We start from the raw sequence: 14227 nt of genomic DNA, 5'->3' as shown, positions 1-14227 counted from the left end.
TCTGGAGGAGGAGTCCTGGTGAAGGGCAAAAGGGCAGGAGAGCAGCTGCAGACATGGCTTTCCCTGAGCCCCTGCCAACCCCAGCTGTACCCAGCGCAGAGCCCCCCAGGCCAGATGTGGCCTCTTTCCATTTTTTCCCCTGCATCCCCTGGGGACCCCCAGCCCTTGTCACCTGTGTGCCACTGGGTGCTTTTGCTCAGCTGGCTTCAGCTGCAGGATGCTGCTGAGTGCCCAGTCCCTGGCAGAGGGTCCTGTATGGGACCGCAGCTGACATGGTTTGGGATGGAAATGCCCGCTCCACATTGCAGCATCAGGCTTTGGCAGCACTGCCAGCGGTGCTGGAGCTGCACGGCATTTGCTCGTGCTTCTGGCGCACTCACCATCCTGCTCATGCCAACACTGATATCCCCCAGGTGCTGTGGAGACGCAAGATGTGGCTGCTGCTGGTGGCCCTGTGCCTGGCCCAGGGGCTGGGCAATGCCATCCCATGTGCTGGAGTGAGCCATGACAATCCCGAGCAGTTCATGAACATCGTAAGTGCTGGGGGGTCAAACAGACCTCTGCAGGACCCGGGCTTCCCCATGGGGTGGGCCCAATTCCTCCCTGAGGGACCAGCTGGGCTCTCCCCATCCCTTACCCTGGCATCTGCACCCAGGGTCAGCCAAAGGGCTTGGGGCACCAAGAGTTTCCTATATTTGCATGGGTGTCACTCACTTCATGCTCTCAGCTTGAGGTTGGCCTCTCCCTGGTCTTCCTCTAACATAGATGGACCTTCAGGTCTCGTGTGTGCAGGTGGAGGTGACATTGGAGAGCTTGGGTGGTGGGAGTGGGTGTTGTTGGGTCAGGCACAGGATGATGGACACAAACGGGTCACCCTCTCCCCTCGGACTGTTGTCCCTGCAGAGCCAGAAGATCCGTTTCCACGGGTATCCCAGCGAGGAGTACGATGTGCTGACAGAGGACGGCTACTTCCTCAGCCTCAACCGGATTCCCCATGGCAAGGGGGATGCTGGGCACTCAGGTGGGCTCGGTTTCACCAAGGGTGAAGCAGCCGTGACCCTGCTCAGAGATGAGGCAGTGTGCAAGGGGAAGCCAGTGTGAATGCCTGTGCCTTCAGACACAGTTTCGGCAGCTGGAAGAGGGATAAGAAGTTTTTGCCCAGCTGCCTTGAGCTGTCCCTGGGGATGCAGGAATTCATTATTGTGTTTTGTTGCATCCGGGATGGGGCAGCGTGACCCAGCGAGCCCCAGTGGCTCCTTAGCTGGAGCAAACCCCTTGCCCTGGTCCAAGGTTTCCTGATAGCTCAGGGCCAGGGGTGGCAAAAGTCCTTCAAACAAAACAAGCACCAGCAGAGGCAGGGAAATCATGGGAGGAGAGAAAGTTTAATGTGCAGCCTGCAGAAAATAATACTGAGATGCACAGAACTGTTTTATTTCCATATGGGAAGGGGTTTTCTTGTGTGAAGAACCCGATTTCTCCTCTTTCAGGAGCCAGGTCACCTGTGTTGATAGTGCATGGGTTCAGTTTAGATGGTGGTGACTGGGTGGACAACCTCCCCAACAGCAGCCTGGGCTTCATCCTCGCAGACACAGGGTACGACGTCTGGATTGGAAACAGCCGGGGGAACAGCTGGTCCCGACGGCACCTGAACCTTTCTGTCGACCAAGAGGAGTTTTGGGATTTCAGGTGAGAATGCCACCAAGGGTGGGGCTGGGATTCTGGGCTGCCAGCACCGACCACCTGATGTCCATGGGAGGCTGGGAGATGGGCACCTCCTCCAGCTTCTCCCCTTGCTCCCCAGCTTCCACGAGATGGCCATATATGACCTCCCCGCCATGGTGGGCTTCATCCTAAGGCAAACCAGGCAGGAGAAACTGTTCTACGTTGGCCATGCTCAAGGCAACTCTCTGGGTGAGTGAGGAGGAGGAGCCGGCAGTGGGTGGGGGCGGGGCGCCAGGATGCCACGGGAGAGGGGCATCAATATCTGTCCCAACCTGGAGACTGCTGAGGACAGGGCTGCGTTGGCCCATGCAGCCACTTTTCCTACCTGGCTTCTTGGTCCTTCTGCATGGGAGAGGTTTGCTACGTCTTGCCCAGCCATCCTGGGCTGTGCTGACATCCAGGAGCATTTAATTTTGTTCAAATCCTATGTCTCAAAAAGGAGGTCTGGGATGAGCATTGTTGCTGTTGGGGTTATCGTTGTGATCTCTCACTGCTTTTCAGGTTTCATAGCGTTTTCAAGCATGCCACACCTGGCTGAGAAAATCAAACTCTTCTTTGCACTGGCTCCTCTCTACACCTTTCATCACGTCAAAGGCCCCATCTTAAAGATAGCGTTTTTACCAGATGCGGTACTGAAGGTACGTGAGGTGTTTGTGTATTATTACTACTGAAACCCCGGAGCTTTCAGCAACTCATGTTCCTCGTGTTGCCGCCGTGCACTGAGCCCATGCCTGTGGCAGGCGTTGGAGACACGTGTGGGGAGATGAGAGGTCCCAAGATCCCAAACAGCAGGGATGTCCCTCTCCACCCAGTCGAGCACAACCAGATTTCACTGTTTAAAATATCCATACCTCTCTATCATTCCTGTTTATGTTTTTGCTTATTGACCTCACCACACCCCAGTCCCATAGCCCAGCTCAGAGCAGCCCCACACCACCTCCCTTCCACCCTTTGCTCCAGCGGCTGGAGAAAGGCTGGAAGGGGAGCTGGCACTCTCCCTGGATGTGCTCCACCTGAGGAGCATGTGTCAACAGAGGTGGCAGATAAGTGGTATGAGTCTGGCCATCCTGGGCTGAGCTTTGGAAGCTGGTACCTTAGAGAGGATGCATGAGGATGATGGGGACTACAGCATGGTGTAGAAAGGATGGTGATGGTTTCATGCTGCTCTGAGAGTTGGGTGTGACCGTGGGTCAACCTCCTCATGAGGCTGGCTAGCCCAAATGTGTCAACAACCATATTGAGGAGTTGCCTGTCAGCACTGGCTGGGGACAAGTGGTTCTTGTGGAGAGGGGACATGTGTTGCAGGACCCGCCATGACCTGTTTCCTTGTGCTCTTGCAGGCAATATTTGGAACAAAACAACTGACTCTGGTGGGGAGGACGGAGAGAGCCACCCTTGCCAAGACGTGCAGCAACCTGCTAACAGCTGAAGTCTGTGAAAACGAGATCTTCCTTATTGGCGGGTACAACAAGAAGAACTTGAATGTGGTGAGTGCATCAGCCTCTCTAGGTCACAGTCATCTCCAGTTTTCCTAGACACCTGGAGATAGCTAATGAAATACAAAAATGAGTATAAAAAGCCAAAATAAGGTATGAAAAGCACTGTTCAAGGCAGCGGTTTTTGGAGATTTCTTTCAGTTGTGTTGGGGTGTTAAACCTAATGGAGGCTTCAGTAGGAAAGAATCACTTGTGGTCTTGTCTGCAAAGGAAAGGTAACTCCTGCCTCATTTTCTGCTGACCTGCAACAAGTTTATAGAAAAAAATAGCAAAAAATTGACTGAACCAGTTGTATTTCCATTTTAAAGTGGTGGTTAACTGGTTTACCTTTAAAAGCTACTCCTAGCTCTGAACAGAATAAAGCTGCTGGAGCATATAATGTTTATATTGCAGTTATAAGACAGAATGATTTTTTTTGCCTAGACAGATTTTCATCATTCCCAACTCACTTAGAAAATACTTCTTCCTTCCTGCAGAGCCGACTGGATGTATACCTAGCTCATTTTCCAGACTATACATCAGTAAAAACTCTTCTCCACTGGGGACAGGTAGAGACTGATTTTATAACGACTGTAACCAATGCTTTTTCTTTTAATCTGGGAATACGGTATTTTACAATGCTGCTTCATTCACCCTGGAGACGGGTAAGGAGGTAGAATCAGACAAAGCCAATAAAAGTGATTTTTAAGTTGCTGCACCAAGGCGTCTCAAAAGCCACAGCTCCTAGCTACTGCTTCTGGCTGGCCAAGGCAGAGCCACCCAGATGCTCATCTCCATCCCGGGTAAGGACCCCATGTAGGTGTTTTGGGGACTCCCTCTTTGCTCTGGCCCACGGGACAGACACCAGCAAGTGCCACACCAGGGCTGTGCTGGGCAGAGTGCGCTCACCTGGACCCTGCTGCTGCCCTTTGCTTGCGGTGGGGCTGATCCAGGGCATTACCTGCACAGGGTTAACCTTTTGCCTCTGCTTTCCAGACTGCCAAAACTGGGGAGTTCAAGCAGTTTGACTATGGGAAGAAGAACCAGGAGAAGTACAACCAGGTAAATGGGGACTTGTGGAAGGAGGAGCAAAGGATGAGGCTGGCTAGGACCAGGATGGGGGCAGCATCCTCCAGTGGCCAGAGTTGCCCCAGTCCTTTGGGATGCCAGGGACAGCACACCCCATCCATTAGTGCTATTAGTGTCAGAGCCTGCGAATAACTGGAGCGTTTCCCCCCTCCCAGGCCACTCCCCCCGTGTACAGGATAGAAGACATGACAGTGCCGACCGCCCTGTGGAGTGGTGGGGAGGACTGGGTGAATCCCCCTCTGGAGACCAAGCGCTTGCTCCCCCGCATCACCAACCTCGTTCGTCATGAGCACTTCCCCGACTGGAACCATTTTGACCACCACTGGGGTTGGGACGCCCCTCAGCGCATGTACAGGCAGATGGTCACTCTGATGGAGCAAAATCCATGAATGTGCTGTCCCGAGAAGGAGGAGCCACCCATTCCCATGTGCCTGGGGGCACAGGTTTTGTGTGAGGGCTGCCACTCTGCTCTTCCCTTCTTAAAAATGTCTCGTATCACCCTATTCCACACTGATTTAATGCCTTAAATGTAATGGTGTAATTTCTGCCTGCCCTCTGTGACTAGAGATTGCAATAAACTCTTGCATCACAGCTGAACTCCAACCCTTTGCTTGGTGGACCTCACTGGAGTTCTGTTTGCACCCCATTGCCGGGGTGAGGTGTGCAGGAGACCCTGTTTGTTTGGGTTTTTTCAGCTTTTGCTGGCTCAGGGCATTGCCAGCACAAAATTTTACTCCAGAAATTGAGCGTGTGCTTTGGGTTGTGGGTTTAGGTGAAGGAGGGGTGGAAAGTGACCTTGTCTGTGAGCCCTGAAACGGCTGGAGGGGGTGAGCACTGGCTGCAGGAGAGAAATGTTCCTCCAAGTAGACTGAAACCAGAGAGGTCGATGCACACCACATGCCTGAGAGGTGGTGAAAAGGAAACATCTGGGCCTTGGCGTTAGGCTAGGTCTTTCCTGGGAGACAACCCACCCAGAACAGGGTCCTACGTCACCTTCTGGGGTACACCTTATGGCAAAAACCCAGCTGTGTTTTCTAGGAAGTTGAATTTAACATGGCCCACAGTGTTACCTAAGAATAACGCTCTGTTCTTAGCATGTATATTTGAAAAATATCTGTCTACCTACCTACATATCTATTCTTTCTATCCATCTTTCTATCCATTTATCTATCCCTCTACCCACTATATTCTCTTTCTTTCTTTTTCTTTCTTTCTTTCTTTCTTTCTTTCTTTCTTTCTTTCTTTCTTTCTTTCTTTCTTTCTTTCTTTCTTTCTTTCTTTCTTTCTTTCTTTCTTTCTTTCTTTCTTTCTTTCTTTCTTTCTTTCTTTCTTTCTTTCTTTCTTTCTTTCTTTCTTTCTTTCTTTCTTTCTTTCTTTCTCTTTCTTTCTTTCTTTTCTTTCTTTCTTTCTTTCTTTCTTTCTTTCTTTCTTTCTTTCTTTCTTTCTTTCTTTCTTTCTTTCTTTCTTTCTTTCTTTCTTTCTTTCTTTCTTTCTTTCTTTCTTTCTTTCTTTCTTTCTTTCTTTCTTTCTTTCTTTCTTTCTTTCTTTCTTTCTTTCTTTCTTTCTTTCTTTCTTTCTTTCCTTCCTTCCTTCCTTCCTTCCTTCCTTCCTTCCTTCCTTCCTTCCTTCCTTCCTTCCTTCCTTCCTTCCTTCCTTCCTTCCTTCCTTCCTTCCTTCCTTCCTTCCTTCCTTCCTTCCTTCCTTCCTTCCATTTACCTACTTACCTATTCTATCTATCCCTCTGTCTGTCTGTCTGTCTGTCTATCTAGCTAGCTATCCATCCATCCATCCATCCACCCATCCCTCCCTCCCTCCCTCCAAGAGATGTGTGATGCGCTGATGATTTTGGTGAGACATTCCCAAACTGCTTGCCCAATCCCCCCAACACTGCACAGCAGGTGCCCATGCAGAGACAAGACAAGAGGTGTGAAGACATGGTCTGAGCTCATGCTGTAGGTAAATAGCCCAGAAATGTCCTGCGTGACCCCTGTCCCATGTAAACATGGGAACAAAGTGTCTTTGCTGACATAGCAAGCAGCACAGCGGCACTGGGTTTCGTGGGGGATGGATGGGAGGGGTGTTGCCAGCCTCCCCCTGCCCTTTTGCTCCACTGTCTCATCTCCCCAGGATCCTTCAGCCCCAGGAGCGGGGTGCGCTGTGGGAGGGACAGCTGTGGGGTCAGAGTGAGGGTCCATCAGTTCCAAGCCTCTGCTTGAGCCTCCTGTGTTAAGGCCACAGGAGCCAAGCTGGTGATGGTGGTGAAAAGATGGAGGTATACTCCCAATTCAAGGTATTTCCCAGGGAAGAAGTGTTTGCCCCAGGTACATTGCCATGTGGTCTGACTGGTCTCCATCTGATTAACCAGGCTGAAAAGCAAAGGTACAGGATGAAACTTCAAGCTTGCAGGATCTGTGAGCTGATCTGCCTGTGTGTCTTATGGGATGCTGCTTTCATGGGCTGCTCCTGTGAAAGTAAAGGTTTTACGAGCACCATACTCTGCCCACCCCTTTCTTCCCTCTCCTTCCTCCCCTGCCAACAGTGATGGATGGATTCACTGGGAGGGAAACCAAACTGCATGTGGCCACAACCAGCCAAAGAGTCACTGGCCCTGGACAGGGTGCTCTGCAGAGTGTCACCATGTGTGACCATACCGCTGCAAGGATGTGGCTGTCACCAGGGAGGGAAGAGCAAAGCTGATGTGCTGGCATGATGCATGTTGGAAGAGCCCTGCCTACCCCTTGCAATGTCCCAGAGGGCTGGATGTAAGAGGGGTGCAAGGGAAGGGGCTCATAATGCCCAGAGCTGGGATCCCCTAAGTCCTGCACTTCTGCCCTGCAGCACAACCTCGGTGATGCCCACCAAGGGAAGAGTCAGACTGGGCTTCAGCATGGGAGTTTATTACTTAAATAGTTCTGAAAAACAAGGGAAAGAAATATTACTGTGCACCAGGAAGAAGCTTGGAAGGTAAAACACCAGGGCACTCTGTAGTCACAGAAGGCAGAGAGAAATCACAAGACTCTGTTAGCTCACTAAATGTGTGAAATAGGGTGACAGGAGATGTTTCTATGGAGGGGAGAGCAGGGTGACAATCCTGGTACAAAAGCCACTCATCCACAGGACATGGGAACAGTGGCTCCTCCATCCCAGGGCAGCATGTGGACCGTTCATGGATCATCAGAGTGACCATCTGCCTGTACATGTGCTGAGGGGTGTCCAGGCCCCAGATGTGATCCCAGCAGTTCCAGTCAGGGAAGTGTTCGTGACGAACAAGGTTGGTGATGCAGGGGAGCAAGCACTGGGTCTCTGCAGTAAAGGTAACACGGTCCTCCCTGCCACTCCACAGGGTGGTCGGCACCATCATGTGTTCTACCCTGTAAAAGGGCGGCGAAGTCTGGGGGGGAGAGCAGGGTGACAATCCTGGTACAAAAGAATGGACTGACAGAGTGCAAGTCACCTGGTTGGGTGGGGAGTTTCTCTTGGGCATTGTTTGGAAAATTAACTCGTTAGGTCTTCTGAGAGCTGCCAGCACTGTGCAGCTTTTCAGCCATCCCTGGGGCAGCGTGACCGTGTCTGCCAGCCAAGGAGGTGAGGAACCATGACTGAACTCTTCGTAAGCAGCAAGAAATGCAAGGTGCATCCACTCTCCTAGTCTCAAGATACCCATGGCCATTCAGACTATGCTTGAATTACAATTAAATTAATGATCTTAGTCTGTGAAGGAAGGGACAATCCAATGAGGATTTATTCATGTGGACCTGGTGTAACTTCTGTCAGTCTAGGACTGCCCTCCTGGTTTCCCCCTTTATTAGCCACCTGTACTTCCAAATTAGTCTTGCCGGCTTGCTTTTTCCCCAACCGTTTATGCTGAAATGTCTTCATCTTGAAGGAAGAAGCATATGGATGTTGGACAAATTCAGCTGAAAATATTGGCTTTTTCCATCACTCTTGGTTCACTTTGTGATAGGCAATGGACTGTCATGTGCTTTTGCCATGACCACTTCCTTAGGCCATTACTGGGGATGATACGTAGGTGTCTACAGTGCTGGGAATTGGCTTGGCAGGACAGGGGTTGCACCAGGGAACCAGCATGGCTCGTACATCCCCCAAGACTGGGGTTTTGGTGCTCAGGGAGTCCCTTTCAAGGGTGGGTTGTTTACAACAGGCAGAGGTGTCAACTGGTTGAGCAAGCCCACGCGCGGGGTCAAAGATGAGGGTGATAGCAGGGACCCGTGTGGCCTCCAAGGAAACACAGGGAGAGGGGATGCTTCACCAATCCTGCCACCATGTCTATCCACATGGTGAATGGAGCAATGTGGCAGACCATCAACCCAGTCAACCTAGGAATGACTACTGGGTTATCATGTGTAATGAACAGGAGAAACCCTACCTGGCCCCAGTGGAGGAGATTTTTAGTGGATGCGTAGTCTGGGAAATGCGATAGGTACACATCTGTTCAGCTTTGCCAGCAAAAGAAAGTCCTACTGCAAACGATACTCAGGCAGGAGTTAACACTCATTTGAGACTAAAGTCAACAGCACTTGACTGTCATCCAGTCTGCTATTCATTTGCTTTGCCCAGGCTGCCCCAAAGCAGGATGCAGTGAACCTTACCCTGGGGAAACCACTGAGGAACAGCTTCAACGTGATCTCTGTGTCTTGAGTGCCCACCTGGCCTCCTGACTTCTCAGTCAGAGACACTAATACCTTAGGGCACCTCAGCGTAATTGGCAGCAGAAATCCCACTTTCATCTTTAGGTCAAGCTGACGTCAACAGCAATACAAGGACCTTGCCACATCAGAGCTTTGGTGGTGGTATCTAGCCTGGCCTTCCACTAATGTCCACTTCAAGACAATGCAAGTGAACAACCCAACATGCTCTCATGCCTATACAGACCTGTGCTGTACATCCAGGCAGGTTGTACAAAGCTAAAACACCATGCTGGAGTCAACAGCATCTCAAAATGAGTCTTTCATTTTCGATGTTACAACCCGAGAGCAAGATAACTCTTCATAAGTGGTTTGTACAAGCTTTCAGATGGGATTTCTTTCTCATAGTTTGTTTGAGTTACCAACAGAAATAATGGGGACCTGTCCTGGTTTCAGCTGGGATAGAGTTAATTTCCTTCCTAGTAGCTGGTACAGTGCTGTGTTTTGGATTTAGGATGAGAATAATGTTGATAACACACCGATGTTTTAGTTGTTGCTAAGTAGTGCTTACACCAGTCAAGGACTCTTCAGCTTCCCATGCTCTACTGACTGAGAAGGTGGGAGGTGCACAAGAAGCTGGGAGGGGGCACAGCCAGGACAGCTGACCCAAACTGGCCAAAGGGGTATTCCATACCATGTGACATCATGCTCAGTACATAAACTGGGGGAAAGCTGGCTGGGGGGGGCCGCTGCTCAGGGACTGGCTGGGCATTGGTCGGCAGGTGGTGAGCAATTGCATTGTGCACCACTTGCTTTGTATGTTATTATTATTATTATTATTATTATTTTATTTTATTCTATTTCAATTATTAAACTGTTTTTATCTCAACCCACGAGTTTTCTCACTTTTACTCTTCCGATTCTCTCCCCCATCCCACCGGGGTGGTGGGAGTGAGCGAGCGGCTGTGTGGTGCTCAGTTGCCGACTGAGGTTAAACCACGACAGGACCCAAAACCCCCACCATTTTAAATCTCTTGACTCATCATTTTCATCCTCAGTGCCCCTGTCCCATGACAGTAAGATTGCTAAGTAACCTAACCCTTAATGAGATGTGGCACCTACAATGACATTATGACATTTCTTATTTGGTCAGCCAAAATCACAGGGAAAGGTGCCTACCATGTTCAAGTTGTTCTCGTTAAATCCACCAATGAGGAAAAGCCTGTCTGTGCAGACCCTGTCAAGCAGCCAGCAGCTGCACACCCTGGCAAGTGCTGCTGTCTGCTCCCGTCCCAGCAGAGCTCCTTTCCTTCCAAAAATCACCTGCCATGGGACATGGACATGACGGGTTGGTCCCTGCCCAGGACTGATGCCACTGGGGTAGCCAGCCTGGCAACTCAGGAGGATCGGTGGGTTTTCCTGTCCCTTGGAGGGGGAGAGCCGGGCATATTAAATCCTCCCTCACAGGATGCCTCCCCATTTCCCCACGGATCCCAACAGCACTGACCCAGCAGTGGGGTGGGAGGTCAGGGGGAGGTTTGCCGCAGTGGCACAAGCAACTGCTTCCTGATTTTGGCTATCGGTTATTAACTGCATAACTAATTAGGATGAGAAAACCAGAACACAACGCTTACTTACCTTAATTATTGCACCAGGAAGATAGAAAAGACTTAATACTGGACCTTTACCCATATGTAAAGTGTAGGCAGGATCCACCACAAAGAACATTTTGAAACTCTCAGCCAGCTGTGGCATGCTTGAAAACGCTATGAAACCTGAAAAAAAAACCCACAGGAGACTGCAGAGGTCCTACAAGCAACTGCCATGTGGATCCAAGCACATGAATCCCCTCCTTGCATCCCAGATCCCCTGTTTGAGACACAGGGTCTGAACAAAATGAAGCTGCAGTGCTCCTGGATGTCAGCACAGCCCAGGACGGCTGGGCAAGACATAGCAAACCTCTCCCATGCAGAAGGACCAAGAAGCCAGGTAGGAAAAGTGGCTGCATGGGCCAACGCAGCCCTGTCCCCAGCAGTCTCCAGGTTGGGACAGATATTGATGCCCTTCTCCCGTGGCATCCTGGCGCCCCGCTCCTCCTCCTCACTCACCCAGAGACTTGCCCTGAGTGCATGTCGTGGCCAACGTAGAACAGTTTCTCCTGCCTGGTTTGCCTTAGGATGAAGCCCACCATGGCGGGGAGGTCGTACACAGCCATCTCGTGGAAGCTGGGGAGCAAGGGGAGAAGCTGGAGGAGGTGCCCATCTCCCAGCCTCCCATGGACATCAGGTGGTCGGTGCTGGCAGCCCAGAATCCCAGCCCCACCCTTGGTGGCATTCTCACCTGAAATCCCAAAACTCCTCTTGGTCGACAGAAAGGTTCAGGTGCTGTCGGGACCAGCTGTTCCCCCGGCTGTTTCCGATCCAGACATTGTACCCCGTGTCCATGAGGATGAAGCCCAGGCTGCTGTTGGGGAAATTGGAAACCCAATTGCTACCATCTAAAACCAAGCCATGCTGGAGCAACACAGGTAACCTGGATCCTCGAAATGAGAGAAAAAAAAAGAAAAGGTTGTTTGATGGGAGTACCCGGGAATGGGAAAGGAGCTGCCTTCACCTCCAACCCATGGGAGTGTGATATTTTCATATCATGATTGGAAAGTCTTCTGCAGGGGAGAAAGTAGCTTCCCCTGCAGTTTCTTCTCTCTGCTGATGCTTTTTCTCCTCCATTTTGAAATATTTTTGCCACCCCTGGCGCTAAACTATCAGGAAACCTTGACCCATGGCAGGGGATTTGCTCTGGGGAAGGAGCCACCACAGCCCTCCTTCTCCAGGTGCTGGGGCTCGCTGGGTCATGCTGCCCTGTCCCGGACACAGCAAAACACAATGCGGAGCTTCTGCATCCCCAGGTCCAGCTCAAGGCCGCTCCCTCCCCACCAGTGCCCAGAGAAAAGCACGTTTGCCTCCCAGGAGGACCCACATCTCTTCCTGTCCCCGTTCCTCGCAGCACAAACTCCAGTCACATCCCTCTTTCTGCAAAGACAATCCTCATTTTGCCTAGATGATCCTTGTTTTGCCTAGATCCTCATTTTGCCTTCTCTGCTCAGGAGGAGGGGACCTGCCAAGCCTCGCTTCGGGGTGATGAGTGCCTCTGCTTCCAGCCTCCTCTCCACCACCAGGAATCCGGTTCACAGCCAGGAGGTAGCCATCGTCCGTCAGGACTTGGTGGTCCTCGCTGCGATATCCGTGGAAATGGATTATCTGGCTCTGCAAGGAGAGAAACCAGTGGGGAAAACGGTGGGTGGGTTTGACTTTACTCCCGGCAGACCTTGTCCAAAGCATGACATACATCAGAGGGCAAGTTGGCCCTGGAGAAGGCAGAGCTCAACCGGCACTGTTGTGTTTCTTGGCTGTGCCGAATGAGGCAATCCTCAAAAACTCAATATATTAATAGAGCTCAGCTGGGTAGGAAGTTCCCCAACGTCGGGTACTGCCCCTTTGCTTGATGCAGCGAGGGAAAGCCAGGGTGAGAAAGACACAGCCTCCTGGGAAAGGTGCTACCTGTCTGGAGGGACAGTGAGGAGCAAGCAGTGGGCAGAGATGCTGCATGCAAGGAAGATGCTCAGACTCTTTCGCTGCCCCCTCAAAAGTCCTTTCCACCTGTGGAGTGGCAAGACATGGGACTTGGCAATCTGACCCTCTCCAAGAGACCTGAAGAGGTTCTCATTGTGGAAGAGCCACTCTGAAAGGCATGGAGGGTATCTGGAGCCCTGGGGACACCCCAGAGGCCAAACTGTTCCCCTTGCAGGTGGCAGCAAGGGGGTGACACAAGTGACAAAGAGGCAATGCAGTGACTAGCTGGCTCAGTGCAGCCCAGTGGGATGTGCCCAGACCCCCCTGGCTCCCCATGGGTGCAGACACCAGGGTAAGGGATGGGGAGAGCCTGATTGGTCCCTTGGGGAGGACTTTGGGTCCACCCCATGGAGAAGCCTGGACCCCGTCAGCACTTACGATGTTCATGAACTGCTCGGGGTTGTCATGGCTCACTCCCGTGCATGCGATGGTGTCGCCCAGCCCCTAGGCCAGGCACAGGGCCACCAGCAGCCGCCACATCTCGTGTCTCCGCAGCACCTGGGGGATAACAGGGTTGGCATGAGAAGGATGGTGGGTGCACCGGAGGCACGAGCTAACGCCGTACAGCTCCGGCACTGCTGGCAGCGCTGCCAAAGCCTGATGCTGCAATATGGCATGGGCATTTCCATCCCAAACCGTGCCAGCTGCAGTGCCATATGGGACCCTCTACCTGGCACCGGGTGCTCGACAGCATCCTGCAGCTCTGGCTGAAGCCAGCCAAGCAGGAGCACCCAGTGGCACGTGAGTGGTGAGAGCTGGGGGTCCCCAGGGGATGCAGGGGATAAGCAAGGGCAGGAGGCAGCAGAGAAAATGGAAAGAGGCCACATCTGGCCTGGAGGGCTCTGAACGGGGCACAGCTGGCAAAGGTCAAAGTAGTAGGAGACAGTACTCACCAGAGCCTCCTCGCTGCACTGAGTAAAGTTCAAAACCTGGTGATTTTCTGCTGATAAAATGTGCAAGAGGAGCTCGGAGGGGTTGAGCCCTTTCCCACCTCATAAATCCACCTGGTTATCCCTCTCCAGTCACATTGTTTCTTGCCAAGCTTTTCTTGCTCATCCCGTTTAGCTTCTTAGTGTTTAAATGAAAAAAAAATCAAGACAAGAAGAGTAAATTCCGGCAACTCTATTTACCTTGGAGGGGTTAACTTGTTAATGGCTCTCTGCAACCAAAATAATTTTTTTTCCCCTATATTTGTGCAGCATTAAACAGGGCAGGAATTCATAGTGCTGCGACTTAGCAGACTCTAAGTCTTAGCAGACTGCATAGCGCAGACTCTGGGGACAGCTGACAATTCTGGTTGCCTGAAAGCAGCCTGTACACATCCAGTGTGGCTAACATGGACCAGAGCTACCTGGCTGCTGAGCCTCACAGCATCTGCAGAGGAGTACCTGCAGAAGGCGTTTCTCTTTCTTTGAGTATGTGTGTGGGCATGTGCACAGAAATAGATCCAAGAGCATGTGCAAACTTGCCACAAATTCAGTAATAAAAAATGGAGAAAGAAGCTTCAGAAACAGAAGAACCAGCTAAATTATGTTTAATAATAAGGTGAACAGGGGACCTTGAACAATGTCACTAGCCAGAAGCAGTGCTGAGACATGTTTCCAGAGCCCACCAAAAATGGTAGAAGACCATCTCATTTTCTGGGTTCTACCTTACCAACGGGACT

General features: G+C 51.3%; 1 protein-coding gene and 1 pseudogene across 1 annotated transcript; one reads left to right on the top strand and one right to left on the bottom strand.

Moving 5' to 3' along the window:
* The first annotated feature begins 419 nt into the window (after positions 1 to 419).
* LOC143174050 (lipase member M-like) lies at positions 420 to 4889 on the top strand. Its single transcript, XM_076364141.1, has 9 exons — positions 420 to 533; positions 904 to 1021; positions 1488 to 1686; positions 1802 to 1911; positions 2224 to 2360; positions 3063 to 3209; positions 3695 to 3766; positions 4194 to 4259; positions 4442 to 4889. Exons 1-9 carry the CDS (start codon positions 432 to 434, stop codon positions 4673 to 4675), a joined length of 1185 nt encoding a protein of 394 aa, XP_076220256.1. The 5' UTR covers positions 420 to 431; the 3' UTR covers positions 4676 to 4889.
* A 1591-nt stretch (positions 4890 to 6480) lies between these two features.
* Positions 6481 to 13041, bottom strand: LOC143174051 (lipase member M-like; annotated as a pseudogene).
* Positions 13042 to 14227: the final 1186 nt, after the last annotated feature.

This window comes from Aptenodytes patagonicus, unplaced genomic scaffold, assembly GCF_965638725.1.
Source record: "Aptenodytes patagonicus unplaced genomic scaffold, bAptPat1.pri.cur scaffold_643, whole genome shotgun sequence".
Taxonomy (NCBI): Eukaryota; Metazoa; Chordata; class Aves; order Sphenisciformes; family Spheniscidae; genus Aptenodytes; species Aptenodytes patagonicus.
This window is presented reverse-complemented; position numbering and strand designations above follow the sequence as displayed.